This window comes from Corythoichthys intestinalis, chromosome 16 (genome assembly GCF_030265065.1).
Source record: "Corythoichthys intestinalis isolate RoL2023-P3 chromosome 16, ASM3026506v1, whole genome shotgun sequence".
In the NCBI taxonomy this organism is placed as follows: domain Eukaryota; kingdom Metazoa; phylum Chordata; class Actinopteri; order Syngnathiformes; family Syngnathidae; genus Corythoichthys; species Corythoichthys intestinalis.
This window is the reverse complement of record NC_080410.1, coordinates 49,113,992-49,133,469: the sequence shown is the minus strand read 5'-3', so window position 1 is coordinate 49,133,469 and position 19,478 is coordinate 49,113,992. Positions and strand designations below refer to the sequence as shown.

The window sequence follows — 19,478 nt, the reverse complement described above, 5'->3', positions numbered from 1 at the left end:
TCGATGTGAGGCGATATCACCGAACAAGACACGCTGACATGTACGACAACATTACAGGGAAGATACGCAGCGAGAAATTATGGCAACTTGAAGCTAGTTTAATTTCACAGCAGCAGTATTTCGCAAGAGCCCGAGTGTCGAAAGAGAATGCCACAAAGACGAGACTGTTGAAATTATGAATTAAAAAAAATAATAAAGCAAATGTGACACACAGAAGGGCTTGCTAAAATTTGTTTAAATATATTGTTCTATGTAAATCAGCCAAGGTAGCCTCCCGCATTTTTACCACATCAAATCTGGCCTCCTTTGCAAAAGGTTTGGACACACCTGTTTAACTGATGATCCGTAGACGAGGCCAGCTTCTTTCACTTGGTACCAGCTAAAAATTATTCAAAATGTAATGATGGTGGAAGAAATAAGCATCTTGAATTTGAAACTGTATGTTGTCGGCGATTAGCCTCGCAATGATCTTCATTGTGGTTGTCAGCCCAAAACCCTCTAAATATATATTAAATGCATCTTACCAGATATAAAATGACTACTTCATACTGCAACCAACCGCCACACACGCCTTCACCATTTTGATTATTAATGTTAACGAGCACAAAAACACGCCATAATAGGAGGAATTTACGTAGCGGTAATGCGTCAACACGACGAGTTGACGGACAATATGGCGCGTAGGCGTGGTTGTGACGTCATGTGAGTAGGGTCTATACAAGAGTGTGCAGCGCCCATCTGAAGGCATGCTGTTCTAGCTGTTGTTTTTTATTGGTCAATATCTTGTTCCACTTCCTAATCATGCTTGTACTCGTGTTGCTGCCTCTAGTGCTCAATTACGGTAGCGCATGGGGCTTATCCATTGCGCTAGAGGCATGAGTAAGTACAGTTACAAAGTACTTTTACGTCGTTACATTCCACCACTGATGTACGTACAGTATTACTTATACATTCTTATTTATATTAATGATTTATTTTCCTATTTTAAACTATTAATGTTCTAATAATAGCATGCATTCATACTGTAGGGTTTTACATACATTTATTGACATTATACAATTATACACAAGAAAATGTACGTTAAAATTGGGGGATGACACTACTTCGTGGTTTCTCACGATCACTGTGCTCTTTCAGTCTTGTTTGTTAATAAATACAGAAAAAAAATTATTCGGGGTGGCATCAACATACCTTACTCACATGTACATTTTGTGAGGTTAAATTTTATATTTAGTCAAGGTTGCCGTTGTCAACCTGATGAAGCGGAAATGGACAGACTGAACGAGAGCGCATGCACCTTAGGGAGCGCTAATAAAGCAAGTTGTGTCCAAACCACCGAGCGAAACATTTCTCTACACGATAAGTCACTTATTGCAGGAAGGCCGGACATTACTATCAATTGGTAAAAACTGGCCGAACACCACGGACGGGATTTAAAAAGTGACATGTCTGGGGAAAAGAGGACATTTGGTCATCCAATCCAAGCTTAACTCACAAGCGCCATTGACGGGTACAGACCAGAGTTGCTTTAAAAATTAAATGTTTTACGGTCATTGACCACAGTAACTTTTTCCATATGACCATTTACATCACTCAAGGAAACACATCAATAACCTTTCTACTGCTTTAATGTTCTTTCCTAAATGAAGTTACAATATGAATACATGTGAGATGGATTTCATAGTGAGCTTTTAATCATTTCTACTGTCAGGAAGCAAAGCTGCGTCTGGTGAAGCACCTGCCTGATATTGTGAGCCTTCAGAAAGCGCTGCTCAAGCAGTTTCTGAACGTCACCCAGGTTTCTTACGGCACCATCGCCCAATTCCTCAACAGCCAGACAGGTACTCGAGCTCGCGTCGATGAAGCGGCGCTCTCACATGATGCTGTTCTCGTTTTAGTCGTACAGTATTCTAAATATTAATAAATATTCCAACCCTAAACACAAAAGTAAACACTTAAAAGTCGAAATGTAAGATGCTCTCTGATGCAGTCATTTGGAATTGCTGTTGTAGGCCACTCTCACACTAGCACTGTTTGGTCCATTTTAAACCGACCAGAGTTCATTTTTCTCAGATAGTCCGCTTCATTTCGTAAATGTGAACGCATATCCGATCTCTAGTTCGGACCAAACAACCGAACTCTGGTCCGCTCAAAAATCGTGGGTATTGGTCCACTTTAGGCGCACCCTGCTTCGCTTGTGGATGCAACTGGAGCAGGGTGTGCTTTTGCTCATGTATGTGCAGTGTCACAGTGTGGCGCTGTGATGCTCTAGGCCAGGCGTCCCTAACATTTTTTGCACCACGGACCGGTGTGATTTGGGTCTTTTTTTCACGGACCGGTGTTCTGACAAATTTTGCACCGTTATAAAATTTTGCTCCCAAAGCTTTTGTGACAGGGTGAAAAAAAAGCCCTCTTTTATATTCAGTTGGACTCTCAAAGTTATCCAACGGTGCTAAAAAAGACTATTTACATCATAAACACATGTGCAACATGAAAATGGCGTAAATTAATGCTTAACAACAGTTAAGTCGTTAAGTGAGAGAGCTGCGTGCAGTTGTTGTGTGCAGCTAACATGGCAAATATAAGTTAATATTCCTTTCTTTAAAGAAAGTTTATAGTGTGTACTTTGTAATCGCTGCATTTGCGGTCATTTTTAAAGTTACGCGCATGCCAAATTTATTAAAGACGTCTGTTTTTCAGTCACTCTAGTGTAGGAGCTAATTATTGCCGGGAACAAATGTGATGGCCGATGACCTACGTCATACGTTATTATCAAAACAAGATGTACTGCTAACAGTCCAATCGATGCATTTCTATGACGACCTCCTATCCTGTAGTTGTATATCTAGAGAAGACCGGGATATTGGTGTGTTAAGATGCACAGGCCAAAGTCAATCAGCCAGAATGCAGTCGTTAATAAATTATTATTTCTCCGTGGCCCGGTACCAAATGCCACGGACAGTTACCGGTCCGTGGCCCGGTCGTTGGGGACCCCTGTTCTAGGCTGTGACGGTACATGGAAGGCTTCCTTGGAAACGGAAGTAAAGCGCGGACGCTATTAAAATCAACAATGGCAAGATGACAGATGATTATCCATGGCCAGATGTTGATGTGCTGCGCTAAGCAGTTGCATTTGATACACAGAATCTGGTTCGAATGTTGCGGATGTGTTTTGCATGCTGTTGCTGAACATACCCTGTGAGAGTGACGGGCCGAGACAGGGGGAGCCTCACAGGGTGGCCGTTTCGTGAGTTTCGCGCCCCTGGAAGTGGCGACAATTAGACAGTCCAAAAAGTAAAAAAAGTGAGAGCAATATAAGTGATTGATTGGCTGGCGTTGGCGGTGCTAGACGTCCAATCCATTTTGACTGTAAGGGGGCTAATGAACGACTGTAAATGCAGACACAAAAGTGTAACAAGTGCAGCAGTGCACACACTCGAACTCTCAAATCTATGGTTTTATGGCACCAATGTCAAAATAAAAACATGTGATTTTATATATACGGTATCGAACCCCCTGGCGGGCCACACTTTTCGCACCCCTGTTGTAGATGACAATTTTAGCTTTGAGCTATCTCTGCAGTTTCGTTAAGAACCTGGTATGAGAAACACATCAAGATCTTTTTGACAACCTGGAATCAGCTCAGATCATCTTTGGAAACCTACGGTAAATCTTAAACTTACCGCCATACCTCTTACAAGTGCGAGTACGTGACCCGATTCTCGCCTAATTGCCATCAATCAGACGAGATCAAGGTTCCCTCAGAGTTCTGCCAACGGGACCTGGACACCGACAGTGACCTAAAGGTGCTGTTACCACAGCGACACGGCCCCGGTTTATGCTCCCTCGCCCTGGTCAGCTACCTAATCGGCCTGCACAATGACCTGGTCAGATGTGTGAACAACCACCCGGGAGAGGAGACCAGGTGAGGGCGGTCTTTTGTAGGAAGGTTAAATTCAGGCAATTTAATTACTTGTGCACTTGCTGTAAAAAAATAATTTGGGACTGCAAAAGCTGTCATATTAAAAGTAATTATTCCATTATATGCCATGACGATGTATCAACTCGGTATGCAGTCCGGAAAAGGATAACCGGTGTGGAAGACTGACACTTATTCTTCCTAGCTACAAAGTGAGCCCGGAGAATTTGACTGACCTGCACGTGATCCACTACGACCCGGAGAAGGACATGATGCCCCTGCTCCTCGCCAACACCCAGTATTGCGTGGAGAGGGACCAGGAGACATTTCACGAGTACGACTTGCCCAGGATCCAGAAGCAGATTGTCTCTCGCTTCCTTCTGGGCAAACCCATCATCCAACTCGAGGTTAGAACCGAACCTCATTATTATTCATTTTTTAATGTCTAGCTCTGACAAAATGGCCACACCATTTCCGTAACAGTCATCATGGCGTTTATCCAACTGTACTTTATCTATTATGACATCCTGAAATAGCTTCCAGAGTTGCTTTAAAAATTGAACTGGTTCTAAGTTGACCGCACAGTAACTTTGTCATTCTACTACTTACAACACTCAAACCAAGGACATGCAATAACAACCACTGGCTTAACCCTTTAACACCTAAGCCTGTTTTGGCCGAATTTGCATGCCTTTGATGTTGCCTTTATATTTCAAAGAAAAAACTGTTCACAATGGCCAAGTTGGGTCCCTTTTTTCAGGATACCTTGAACTTCATGTCCAAACTGTTGTTTTCTTCACTGACCAACTTTACTCCACATTTTGGACCCAAAAAGACAAAAAAAAATCCCCAATTTTTTTTTTCAAAATTTGTAATGTTGAAGTCCCACTGACAACCAAACATGCTCGACCAACCGTTTTGAAGCTTGATAATATTTATTTAACTTGCTAGGATAGATTGAATAGTTTTATGTTTGACAATTCATCACAAACAGCAGCTATGGTCATAGGCGTTTTTGGCCTTCAAACATACTATGGTCAAAACGTGTTATATACAGTGCAAAATAGTGAGAATTTTTTAATATATATTATCCAACACAAAAAGGGTTTGGAGGATATCTCTTTGTGAAGTTAGGTATTGTACCCATCACCTTATCAAAGGTATATATGTACATGCAATCAAGCTTCTCGAACACACATCTATATAAAAATTGAAAGGATTCATAGTGAAGAAAAAATAACAAACATTGAAAAAAAAGTATTTTCAAAAATATTGACAAGTAGTTCAGTTCAATTCAAAAATTTTTTGGCATGCGACCCAATAAAGTTTTTTTGCGCACTCAATAAAGTTTGTTTTTGAACATGTCACTAAGCTGCGTCACATACAACGTCACACAGCCTACTCATCCGCCGTTTGCGCGCTGCTGTCACTTCTACTCGCCGAGACGCCGACTGATCCGAGGAAAATAATGACAAATAGAGCTAATCCTATTCCTTGAGTTGATGAAGTAATGCATTAGCTTGCGCTAAATTTGGTTTTCGATTCATTCTGCACGTTTCAAAGTCGCTAGCTCAACTCAACAGGTGTTCGGCCATTCCTTACTACGCGGCGAAACGTCCTACACAATGCTCAGGGCGCTTGCGCATGCATTCACACCCATGCGCACTTCGGTTAGAGGCGGCGATTACTCACTATTTTTGTTTTTATTTAGTTATTTAGAACCTTTTCACAGCCTCAAAGATACTTTTTGCATGTATTACCCTCTCATACTTTTAACCATTGTGTTTTTTTTGTGTTAGCTTTGAAGCAGTTGACCACATTAGTCACGTAGCGTGTTTAAACCGTCCTTATTTGATATAACTACATTTAAGTATTTTCTGCAGGCATTTTTTTAGTACCTTATTCCTGTATGCATCTAAACAAAACAAGTTTAGAGCGCACGGTAGTACTTTAGGTGTCAAATTCGACTAATGTAGGACGTTTCGCCGATGTAGGATATTTTGGCAGAACACCGGCCGTTGCTTGCTGCGCGTCTCCTTTCCCTTAGTTGGCGCCTTGCTCGTCAATTTATTAAAAATGTTCACATTAGGTTCGTCCTTCTTGACATCACAACGGCCCTTGGGATATGTAGTCTTTTGTGCTGCTTTTCGGTTTTGAAAAAAAGGACAAGAAATGGTGGAAATATGGAGATAGACACATGGTCCATGCAGCGTGTCAATGCATATTTATGAGTGCAATAAAACAATAAAACTCAAATGACATTATCTCCCGTTTTACTTGGTCGATTGACTTCAAATAAAAACTGGTGTGGACATCAACTTCCGTACTTTCAAACGAGAGCAACCAGGGGCACGTGGGTGACGTAATTACAGCGTTACGAGGCTTCAAAGATGATATGCGTAAACGTGTCGCATCCGACACGTTCGGTGTTAAAGGGTTAAATATTAATTCATAAATGAACTCATTTGGTAGCATTGCCAGCGACAGACTTCGAATCCATTTGGACTGGGAGCGATCGTTGGCTTTATCGATGGCACTATTTTAGCTCAATAATCCTTTTTCATACCAATGATTTCTAGAGTTGTCCGATAATGACTTTTTAACCAATATCCCAATGTTGTCTGACTCCAAAAGCTGATACTGATATAAACAGTATTTAGTCAACCACCAATTGTGCAAATTCTCCTACTTGAAAAGATTAGAGAGGCCTGTAATTGTCAACATGGGTAAACCTCAACCATGAGAGAAAGAATGTGGGAAAAAAAACAGAAAATCACATTGTTTGATTTTTAAAGAATTTATTTCCAAATTAGAGTGGAAAATAAGTATTTGGTCACCTACAAACAAACAAGATTTCTGGCTGTCAAAGAGGTCTAACTTCTTCTAACGAGGTGGAAAGAGGCTCCACTCGTTACCTGTATTAATGGCACCTGTTTCAACTCAATATTTGTATAATAGACACCTGTCCACAACCTCAGTCAGTCACACTCCAAACTCCACTATGGCCAAGACCAAAGAGCTGACGAAGGACACCAGAGACAAAATTGTAGACCTGCACCAGGCTGGGAAGACTGAATCTGCAATAGGTAAAACGCTTGGTGTAAAGAAATCAACTGTGGGAGCAATTACTAGGAAATGGAAGACATACAAGACCACTGACCTAGTGAATGACCTACAGAGAGCTGGGACCACAGTAACAAAGGCTACTATCAGTAACACAATGCGCCGCCAGGGACTCAAATCCTACACTGCCAGACGTGTCCCCCTGCTGAAGAAAGTACACGTGCAGGCCCGTCTGCGGTTCGCTAGAGAGCATTTGGATGATCCAGAAGAGGACTGGGAGAATGTGTTATGGTCAGATGAAACCAAAATAGAACTTTTTAGTAGAAACGCGGGTTTTCGTGTTTGGAGGAAAAAGAAGACTGAATTGCACCATACCCACTGTGAAGCATGGGGGTGGAAACATCATGCTTTGTGTTGTTTTTCTGCAAAGGGACCAGGACGACTGATCTGTGTAAAGGAAAGAATGAATGTGGCCATGTATCCAGAGATTTTGAGTGAAAATCTCCGTCCATCAGCAAGGGCATTGAAGATGAGACGTGGCTGGGTCTTTCAGCATGACAATGATCCCAAACACACAGCCAGGGCAACAAAGGAGTGGCTTCGTCAGAAGCATTTCAAGGTCTTGGAGTGCCCTAGCAGTCTCCAGAGCTCAACCCCATATAAAATCTGTGGAGGGAGTTTAAAGTCCGTCTTTCCCAACGACAGCCCCAAAACATCACTGCTCTAGAGAAGATCTGCATGGAGGAATGGGCCAAAATACCAGCAATAGTGTGTGAAAAGCTTGTGAAGAGTTAAAGAAAACGTTTGACCTCCGTTATTGCCAACAAAGGGTACATAACAAAGTATTGAGATGAACTTTTGGTATTGACCTAATACTTATTTTCCAACATGATTTGCAAATAAATTCTTTAAAAATCAAACAATGTGATTTTCTGTTTTTTTTTTCTTTTTTTTTTCTCCACATTCTGTCTTTCATGGTTGAATTTTACCCATGTTGACAATAACAGGCCTCTCTAATATTTTCAAGTGGGAGAACTTGCACAATTAGTGGTTGACTAAATACTTATTTGCCCCACTGTATGGTCGTGGACTTAACATATACTGTAATTGATAATTGTATTGTGATGCTGATGTGATTATGATTTAAATAATGATAATTAAGTAACAACTTCAAGGTTTTCCAAATATAATAAACATTTTATGAGTAATAAAAGGATAACTTCAACTGACATTGGAGAAAATGTGCCAAAATAATATCCCGTATAAATAAAAAAATAATATATTGAAATGAGCTAAAATGTTCGTAATTACCGTATTGGCCCGAATATAAGACGGCCCTGATTATAAGACAACGCCCTCTTTTTCAAGACTCAAGTTTGAAAAAAGACTTTTTGAACACCAAATTAATTTTTATACACAAAATAATTACAGTACATCTGAAACAAATGATTATAACAATATATTTGAGTGAAAAGGCATGTTATTTTGCCTCATTCAAATCTTAATATCTGAACATTTAAATATGTAAACTAAAGTGCAATCACATTCGTAAAAGAATGGCTTCTGGTTTTTTGAATGTAAATAAACCAATCTATTGTGATAAAACAACAAAATTGCAATAACTGCATTAACCATCAAAGGGAAGTCTAACTGTAACTGTAGTCTTGAAACAAATCTGAATAAGGAAAAACATTGCAATAAAATAATGCAAACTGGTTAAACTTGAGAGTAGCTGAGATCTGTCATGACAGAATCGCTTCAATTATGTCTGGCGTCATCTAGTGTCGTGAATGGGTATAACGTCTAGGCAGCGAATATAAGATGACCCCCGCTTTTTCAGTCTTATTTCAATGCAAAAAACACCGTCTTGTATTCGGGCCAATACGGTGAATCAAAGAAATGACACGAATCAAGTTCCCACGAGGTACCCCAAAGGACCACAAGGGGGCGACCAAAGCATTACAAATACAGTCATGCAATCATAGGACACGCCGATGCAGTGACAAGTCCCATGATGCATTTTTCTGGGCTTTTACGCAGACTTTGGATGACAATTATGTGTTTTATTACTTTTCTTAGGCTTGGTTCATTATGCAGGTCTTAATGCACGAATACGATTTTTTCGTGTTTTTCCGACTTGAGTAAGGCATTAACTTGACGGTCTGAACGGGACCAGTCGCGTAGAAGTGGACCATTTCAAATCCGATCTGGGTCTCTTTCGTATGTGGTTTAAATCCGGCCAGGGCCACATTTTTCCGGAATGTCGCGGCAGTCTGAACTGTCAAGTCTCCCAAATCGGAATTCATGCAGTAATTATGTCATCAAAGAGTGCGAGAGACAGGGCGCTACAGTAGCGGTGCAGCTGTGAACACGGCTTTTGGGGAAGGGTCGGGCTTGACAACAGTCATAAAAAAATTAAAATGGGTTGAGGATAAGCCTGAGAATGCTCGGTTTTCTCTCTGCCCTATATGAGCAATATTTCAAGATTGCCTACACGGCTGAGAGTCAAGGCAAACTGTCCGTATGTGTGTGTGTCATGCACAGACAGTGCGTGCATGCTATCGATCCATATAAACTTTAAATATAAGCCTAAAAAGGGATTATTTATGTCTGTTATTTGTGTCCTCTTTTTGGAAATCAAAATATAATCTCCCTGGAATGAGGGATGACAGCCAGCATGTGTAGTCATTTGTTTTGATGCTTCTGCGCATTCTGCTCAGCCCGTGTCGGACTGTGAATTAGTAGAAATGCGTAATACTTGTGAACGGGCTCAATGGACGAAGGCAGTCTGAACGGGCACGCCAAAAAAACAGATATGACAAAAAAATCGGATTTGTGCATTAAGACCTGCAGTATGAACCTAGCCTTAGTGACTATTTCCCTCTGTGGACTCTGTAATTATATGTGATGAGGATGCAATTCATTATTTTTCATTTTATTTGTGCACCATGAGTGATTAGGGTCTTTCCCACAGTTCACAAATCCCAAGCATCTTAATTTAGAAACATCGAGAACACTTTATGCATTGCTACTGTGCTAACCTGTGACCAGCCGTTGCACAAAGACTTTAAGCTTGTACGCTACCTTATAAACTAGCACACATACTGACACAAAACTGATACCGATATTATTGAAATGCTTTTATTGTCTGATATTATCGGACAACTGTAACAATTTCCCCTTACTGCAGGGCATCCTGACACTCGTGAACAGGCCCGACCGAGACTATAACATCATCCTAAAGGACGTCAAAGAAAAAGTCAAACAAGTGAGTTTGCCCTCTCTCGCGCGCATGTCTACGGGCTGCCCAAGCAATGACGATCCATTTGGCGACAGGAGCCCCTGACCACCCAGACCATGGCGGCGATAGCTGAGGAGCTGCACAACTTCAGCGAGTTGTGTGAAGCCCTGTCCGCTTTGGAAGTGGCCCTTGGCTTTCTCCACATGGGAGGGCAAGACCCTAACATGCGTCTGTCCGACTACCTGAGGGATGTGCTGCAGATGGGAAACCAGATTTCCGACAATATCTTCAAGGTTCGCAAATGTCGCTACTTTTTCGTTGTTTCTCGACTGTTTGACCACTTCCCCTTCTGGGCCCAACTCTCTCGCTCTTCTCACGGCGTCTTTATTTTGTGTGCTGCAGGTCCTGAGTTGGTGCTATTTGAAGCATTGTGTGGTCCTGTGGCAGCTGCTGACCGCTCTGAAATCAGAAACTATGCTGAAGCTCAATAGGGTAATTATGGGAATTAATTGGAATATATATGGCGGAAAACACAGACAAGACTGAAAAAGCAGTTTCTGCTCTTGCACTCCTCTTTAAAATAAAATGCAGTATTTTAAGCCAAAACAACTGTTGTGTTTGATAGAACAATATGTCTATATGCTGCCATAGCAGATTATTGGCGCATTAAGTCCCCAAACTATTTTTAATTTGTCCGTTTTACCCTGAAAAGTCGTTTACAGACATCGCGCAACCACTTTTGTTTCAACCCAGCTATAAAACGATTATATAGTTATTATTCAAAATATCTGTCATTTTTAGCTTAGAATCATTAATTGATGTCTAATATTTCGTTTAAAAAAAAAAAAGACTTAAAAAAAATTAACTCGCATATTTTAAACTTTTAAAGAAATTACGTCACAATGAAAAAAATGGTGCCTGTAAAAAAGATATTACAGATATCTACCTCATAACTATCACTTAATTGTATCTTTTTTGTTGCTGTCGCATTTTCTCCGACATGGTAGATGATAAATAATGGATCCAAACAAAGAAAAATTGAAAAGAAAAAAAAACTTTTAAAAGTGTAAATATATGAAAAAGAAAATCTCGACCACTCCTCGATGTCTGCGATTTCTGCATCGCGATCCTTGTTATATTACCATGTTTCACCCATAAAATCTCCCAAAAATCCAGCTGTGGCCATTCACAGCTGTGTCTTGATACTCAGTGATACATGCTACATGAAGTTTTTGGATCGAAACAAGGTAATTACGCGATAATATCTCGTTAAAGTCATGGCGTCTGTAATTCTGCTCTCGCGTGCTCTCACCTCCAGATAGGGTTTTGCTGTTTAAAATTTTTTTTTTTTTTTTTTTTTTAATGCCCTCCTGCTCAAAATTTTTCTTCCCCCACAAAATGGATGGAGATTTTAAGCTTTTTAATGATGTATCACACATGCGTATAGGACAATTTTGAGTTTGGCCAAATTGGGGCGCCCAGAGCAGAACGTCAAGTCACCTGAGTGTTTTCCGCCATACACACAATGTAGCAGCGAGCTAATCTAAAGCTTCCAATAGCGATGTCCCGATTGCATATTTTTGCACCTGAATCAGAGTCACCTGATTTTAAGAATCTGTCCCAATCCGATACCGAAAAAAAAATTGTCCCCCCCACCAATTTTTTTTTTAACATGTTACTGTCCAACCCTGCTGCCTTCACAATGTGAATTATTGTAAAACAAGAATAATGTAAAAACTGCTTGTCTTTATCGAATGCTTCATTGAGTGAGTCCACTCAAATCCACTCACGCTTTGATGATCACAGTGTTGAGAACAGCCTCTCACTTACACAATGAGTTGCTAGTGTTTTACAAGCTAAACAATGAGTGACACATTCGGGGCTTTGATAGTAGAGCTACCATGTTTCTCTGCCAAGATCAAAGCAGCACCCCTGTCAATCATTGTTAACTTAAAATTGAAATAAAATCTTCTGGGTACTGATGACCAAGAAAAGAAGCAGGAAGGAGAGTGAGAGGTTGCACCAGCATGAAGCAGAAAAACATTAATGTATTTTTTTTAAATTAAAAACTGGGTCCTTTTCCGCCCAATTCTGTTCACGTGATCGGATCGGGACATCCCTTGCTGCCAATGATATTTTTCAGACTGAAATGCTAGTCTGCCATGCTTTCACTAGTTTCAAAATACACTGGGTCATGGAGATTGGTATCAAAATAATTGTTCTCAAGCTAGGAAGCACTATGGACTTAGAATCACGACATGGTTCAAATCTTGTTTTACTGAACTAGCCTTTGGTTTCTCGGCAGGATCCGTTTGAAAAAGTCTGCAAGGAGTACAAGAGAGAGCTGTGTGAAGAACAGCGCCACCCGCTGACTGCTTTCTTCTCCAGGAACAGCACCGAAATCTTCCTGCTGGAGCTGCACGAGCTGTTGTGGCTGGTGCTTAAGAATCCCACGGCACCTGATTTACACAAGCCACACTGGAGGTACTTTTATGACTTTACGCTTTGTGTGAACTAGAGTTGACCGATATTATCGGGCAGGACGTGCGGTGAGGTTCATGACGAGTAAGGCACTGACTTTCAGTCAGATTTACAAACACACAAATATATATGATATATATAATTCCAAATGAATTTATTTCGAGCCAAAATAATTAACTAAATACAAGGGCGTAGGTTTGATCTCAACATGGGTAGGACAACATAACTGGCATGTACCCTTTTTGCTGGGGATATTAATAAGACAAACAGATGGGGTGAACGGGGGTCAGAGCTACATTTCTCACCAATATGAACCTAATTAATTGAAAGGCTAAATGATTAATGTAAAATAAATCTGTATTGACGTATTGCAACTTTCACACTACAAATTTATAACGTCCTAATCTGATCATTTTTCTTAAATGTAGTCGAATATTTTATTCCATCTTCTTTTGAGTTTTGTAGGCTCGTTAACAGATTAATGAGTCAGATTATTTTACTCTAAGTAAATATTACTATTCGGTCTTGTTTAGTCCATACATCTAAAATTAGCTCATTTTCAAGAAAAAAATGTTTTCAAATAAGGTTTTGAAAAATATCTATGCTTGAATTAGTATTTTTCCCCCAATACAATATACAAACACTTTGCTTAAAATAATCTGTTAAACCGAATTTCAGCTAGCTATTTTTCGTATTTCGAGAAATCTGAGTAAAATTTACTTGAAGCACTGGCAGATAATTTCACATACTTCTAGTAGATTTACAATGAAAACAAGGGATTTTTTTTTTTTTTTTTTTCCAGATTTAAGGAGGTGGGTTCTTGCAGTGCATATGTTTTGGCTCAGGTGATAACATTTGATTCAAACATTTGTTTTGAAAAACTAATAATGAAACATTTCGAAAACTTCCAGAATAAATGTCTGGATTTTATTCACAAATTTAAATTGCAATATTTGAACACAAATTATATTGACATACACATACACATATTGCACATCAGCCACTAATGCATGTATCGTCTCTGATTATCTATTAGCACCTGCGTTACCTGGATAAGTTCTGCCTTTTGCAATCGCCCCTTCTAAAGTACTTTGCTTTGCTTCGGCGGCGTGCTCTTGTCTTTTCTCGTGTCCTCCTCGGCTTGAGCGGCATGTTTTTCATTTAATTCGTCGTTTGCTTCGGGATGCACGTTTCTTAAGTGTTTCGTGAGGCGTTTGGTATAACCAGAATATCTGACAGTTTCGGCACAAACTGTGCACTTAGCCTCGTTGCCATTTATTGAAATGAAATATGTCCAAACCAGACTTCTTTTACATTCCGTCGTCAATGCCGCAGCCATATGCTTCCAGCCTACCAGCTTCCAAATGTTTGTTGTGGCTGTGTTGGCGCCTCGTGAGAGGGGCGGAGGAAAAGCATGCTGATCGATACACAGGATAGGGACGTAAATGGGGGCGGGAGCAGACGCCGGTGCACTGCTTATGTGCGTGCACTGCTTACGTGCGTGTAGAACGCGAAAGGGAAAAGTAGTACATAAAGTGTGCACAAAAATATAGCCAAAAAATGGAAAATATAATACTGTATATTAATTCCAAATATCGATACTTTTGCTTGGGGATCGATACCCAAAACTTAACGCGCTGGATCGAAATATCGATATTTTGGTATCGATCCGCCCATCATTATCGTGCAGCGCATGCGTCAATTGCGTTAAACATTGCAACGTGATAAATGTAATAAATATTAATTCTCGCCGTTAACGCGATAAATTTGATAACCCTACCCTAAGCTTAAACTAAAGACTCTGGAAGCGTGTAACATATTATGTCTATAACATTAAATACAATTAGAAAACGACTGAATTAAAAAATATATATATATATTAAAAAAAGGCATGTCCGATATTTTTTTGCCGATTCCGATACTTTTAAAATGACGTGATCGTACCCGATCGATCTAGTTACGGCAATTCCTTCTATGCGGCGAGATGTCCACACATGAGCACATTGGTTAAAAGTGGCGAGTACTTATTGTTTTTATTGAGTCTTTTATTTCCTTTTCATTGTCGAAAAAAACTTTTTGCATGTGTTTCCTTCATACTTTTAAGCATTGTGTTTTCTTGTGGTAGCTTTGAAGCTGATTTTTGATCTGTTGACCACATTAGTCACGTAGCGTATTTAAACCACTCTTATTTGATACAGTATTACTACGTTGGCGTATTTTCTTAAGACATCTTTAGTATGTTCTGTCTGTATGCATCTAAACAAAACAAGCTGAAAGAGCACGGTAGTACTTTGGGTTTCAAATTCACCTCTTGTAAGACATTTCGCCAGTGTAGCACATTTTGGCAGAACACTGTTGCCCCCTTTCCTGTTCATTTTGCTTTTGCTGGTCGTTTTGTGATATATCGACAGCGCTGTCATGCTCATTAATGTTCCTCTCGTGTTCAAATTGAAAGGGCTGAACAGATGACATTTTTCTGTTGCTAGAGTCCTACTCTTGAAGCCCGTCAGCGTAAACCAGTGACGTCACTGCCCTGCGATGTCAACAAAAATGGCGACCTACTAGTTAAACTAATTTTATAAATTGTATAAAATGAAAAGCATCCAGAGGGGTTTTAATATCAAATTATTTTAACTCATACTAACTTTTAGCTTTTAAGAACTACATCTTTTTATCCGTGGTTCCTATTAAAGACGTTTCAGGAAAAAAAGTTCATACATTATACCCAGATTATGGAACTGCAGGGCGTATCATCAGAGTGTTTTATTTGTTATATACAGAGGAACCGAGACATATTTCCCGAGCATAACAACAGGGTTCCTGAGAGATGCATGCAAGCGGCACACTGCGGACCTGCTTCAAAACAGGAAGGAGATGCACTGTGAACAGGAGTTGGGGAGGATGCGAAAATTGTACTATTGTATTGTATTGTATAATGTGGGTTTCTTATTGGATGTGAATGGAAAACTGTTCATAAATACATACCAAATGACAAAAATTAAAAATGTACTATATACAGGGTTACGACGTACCAAACTGAAGCGACTATGGATGCCAGAATGTTGTCCGTCATTCTATATCCAGTGTTTTTTTGTTTTGTTTTTTATTTTTAGTCGCGTGAACAGTACCGAGTTTTTGCCATGCGTCCTCCCCCCAGCAGCGTCACCGCATCAGGTCCCACCCACTGTCATCTCCAGTTCCCATGTGTCCGCCCAAGAAGTGCCCTTTTCGGCTTGGGAGAGTCATGACGCCCACCCCAACCTCTTCTTCCTCCTTGGCCGCCGACAATGCGCCTTTTTCGGACATCCTACTTCCTTGTTCTCATGCTGCTGCTGCTGCTGCTGCTGCTGCTGCCGCGGCACCGACTCCTCTTGGGAGTCTCGATCCGTTTTTTTGAGTTCGAACGACAGGCTTGCGTTAAGAGAGGCGACCATGATATCCCCCCTCCCTACTCTTTACACAGCGCCCGTTTCTCTCAGCAAAGCGCCTCACTTGCGAGTAAAGCTCGAATAGTTTTTTTATTTTATTTATTTTTTTTTTTTTTTAAAGCTCAAATAGTCATTTAATATAACGGCATTTAAAACAACATACCTCACAGTATCTTCTTTTTTCCTTGATTAGGGCTGCAGCTATCGAATATTTTAGTAATCGAGTAATCGACTGAAAATTCTATCGATTAATCGAGTAATCGGATAAAACATATTTTTAGGTGAAGAGCAATTATAAATATACATGAGAAAACAAGACATTTCATGTAATCTTGAACCATTTTCAGTCAATCAATGTCTTTACAGCCAACAATTGCATCTCAGATGTAATTAGAATTTAAAAAAAGACTAATTCACTGCTTTCACTCAAAAACTTTTAAATCTTATTTAAAAAAAAAAAAAATATATATATATATATATATATATATTACCTAAAAATGCCGTTACGCTTGATAACACACATCACTTAAAAGTTAGGATTTTTTCCCCACGTGTTTCAATTGAATTTCTTTGTGTCAAGCCATGTTTAAGTTCTAGTTAAGTTTTAAGTTAGTCTAAACTGTAAGTCCTGATAGGATTTTGAGTTTTTGCAGTGTTCAAAATAAATGTATGTTACAGGCTGTATTGGAGCACATTAGGGACCAGTGCTACTTGGTGTTTTATCCAGCAATGACTACTGAGCTAAAATTGATAGTTAGCATGATTAAGTTTTTATTTTACACCCTCATCACTCCACAATGCTATGTTATGTTAAAGCCTGTATGTAAGACACGTTAGCCACGCATCGACTGTGGTCATAATTAATTGAAACCTAGCCCTCCGCAGGGCTAACGTTACGTGAGCTAGTAGCGACAGTAACGTTAATCTTATTTATTAGCGCTTAGCGCTCTACTGCTTTAAGATGGCGGCTGTTTACTAACGCTGCCCAGACGCTGCCGAGTCTGTCATTTTGCATCTAGTTCAACATACATGTGATCTCTATGAGATGTATCAGACGCTACCTGTTACCAATGTAGCATCGTGCGGGCCAGTATTTAGTAACGTCGGCGTCGTTTGTGGCGGCTGTCGGCTGCAGTAAGTTTTTTTTTTTTCCTTCTTCCTCTCCTCACGTGACAGCGCGTTGTCCCGCATTAAAAGCAGTCCGAGCAAAATGTGATGCTTAGAGCTGTCAAAATAAACGATTACTCGTGGTGAATAAAATTACTCGGATCAGTTTTTAAACTCGAGTTGCTCGAGTACTCGTTTCAGCTCTATCCTTGATATTATTAATATCACCTATTAGGCTCGAGCGTTTACGTCACAGCAGCACGGGATCGTGCGAGATTTGCGACAACACAGCCATTGCGGAAGCACGTCTGCATCACGGGACATTTAAACTTAACGGCAAATACAATTCAACTACCGAGTGCCAAAGATGGAAAAATGTAGGGAAAACTTGCCAGTTCGAAACAGAGACAAACTTGTTACCACGGCGAAGGACAGATATGTGAGCAATTTTAAGGATGTGAACAATGTTGACCCTCACGAGCAAGCCGAACACAAATGGAATAAAGATGTCGACAAGCTTCCACCACTACGCGAAATGGACATCATGCTGTATTTAGTGTTTGGTATATGTTACAACACACATCAGCAATTCCAAAACTACAAATCGCTACAAAGCTACGAACAGTTTTGCTGCGGATGGGTGCAGGATCTTCACTTTATGACCATAGCAAACGGCAACACCATCTTTCTAGCAAAGGTAGGCAGTGTGTGTTTACATTAGTCTGTGACCACGGATGTACAAATCTTTTGCTGCATAAAATGTAGCCTGTGTACAAATTCTTTGCCACTCTCTCACGTCAAAATATTACAGCTTTTTCATTTAGCAACGACAGGAATTATGTCTTATGAAGACAATGCACATGTATGCATGCTAGTTGTTTAGCTGTAGCAATAGCTAACAACAGGCCGACTTAGGGCGTAAAGTTACTGAAATTTGCGTAAACAAACGAAATTAACTTACCGGAGTGGAAGTGCATAGAGCAAACTCAGTGTGTAACTGGAGAATCAAACGTTATGCCCTTCCTTCTGATCGAGGCCACCCATGCCATTCTTCGACGTTTGGTAAGTTCAGATATGAGCTTTCCCTCGCCTTTTCTCCATGTAGGGATCCGGAAGAAACTCAATGGTGTTCCGTCGAGCTGTACATTCTCCTTTCTATTCGATCGGTTGTTGCAATTCTTTACCGCACAATAATTTCCAACCATTTTTAAAGAGCGACCTGTGTTGAAATGCCTCAGTTTATGTTTCTCGCTTCCACAATGGCGATAGCGGCGGAAACCTCGCGAGTGCCACGTCATACGCTCGAGCCTAATACGACATGTTTTTGTAGTTTTGTAATTTTTTTGTTTAGAGGTAGTTAAAGGGTTCATTCTGACTTAGGCGGAAATTCGGGTTACCTAGCCAGCCTAGGAATGGAACTTGTTCATAATTCGGGGACTACCTGTATTGTAATTATTATTAATAATTATTATTTTTATTTTTTTTTCCATGACTGACAGGAGAGGCTCTGGCACCCCTGCCTCTCCTGAATGCACGCCACTGTTATTGGGTAACCGATAACTTTTTTAGGCACATTAGACAAATTGGTCTTTCCTCGTCTCTCACTGTATTAAAAGTCATAGCCAAACGCTACATATGCTTCGTCATATTTCCTAGTCTTAGTTTTTCACATCTCCAGTGCTCTTTTCTGTGTGCTCTTGTTTGGTTAAAAAATATTGTGCACAATCTGAAAATGAGAGCGCCACAGCCACCCACTGAGTGGCAGTGGGTGGCACTTTATTCTAGTACGGCAAAAAAAGTATGTTCCCCAAGGTCACATGCACTACGCACAGCATCGCGCCCCACTGTTTAAGAAGTACTGTCCTACAGGGACATTAGTTTTTTTGTTGTTGTTTGATTTTTTTTTTTTTTTTAATGTTTCTTGTTTGGATGAAAAACTAGCTAGCTAATCATCCATTATACAGAGGAGAAAAAAATCCGATGTCACTTAACAAAATGCCATTTTTTTTCTGCTCAAGTAATGTCCCAAATTTTGACTTGTGTTTGTCTCTTCAAAGCCTGATTTGGAGTCTGGACCCTGCCGAGGAGGACAAGTACCCAGGCTTCCCGAAGGAGGAAATCTGTCTTTGTCACGCTGTGGAAACATGGAAGTTCGTCAATGCCATCAAGCATGAGCGTATTCACAGGCTAACTGAATGAGTGCAGACTTATGTGCCTTTTTGTTGTTGTTGTTGTTGTT

At 40.2% G+C, this 19,478-nt stretch overlaps 1 protein-coding gene across 5 annotated transcripts in view; it reads left to right on the top strand.

The window, feature by feature from the left end:
• The window catches only part of LOC130931959 (E3 ubiquitin-protein ligase rnf213-alpha-like), a 171,406-nt gene extending 151,928 nt beyond the window's left edge, over positions 1-19,478 (top strand). For all 5 annotated transcript variants that reach the window (XM_057861229.1, XM_057861228.1, XM_057861231.1 and 2 more), the window contains 9 exons: positions 1,712-1,841; positions 3,583-3,666; positions 3,745-3,925; positions 4,125-4,326; positions 10,173-10,250; positions 10,319-10,516; positions 10,626-10,715; positions 12,529-12,707; positions 19,297-19,478. In XM_057861229.1, coding sequence (XP_057717212.1) covers positions 1,712-1,841; positions 3,583-3,666; positions 3,745-3,925; positions 4,125-4,326; positions 10,173-10,250; positions 10,319-10,516; positions 10,626-10,715; positions 12,529-12,707; positions 19,297-19,438 — 1,284 coding nt within the window. In that variant the 3' untranslated portion in view covers positions 19,439-19,478. The remainder of the gene's footprint in view (positions 1-1,711; positions 1,842-3,582; positions 3,667-3,744; positions 3,926-4,124; positions 4,327-10,172; positions 10,251-10,318; positions 10,517-10,625; positions 10,716-12,528; positions 12,708-19,296) is intronic.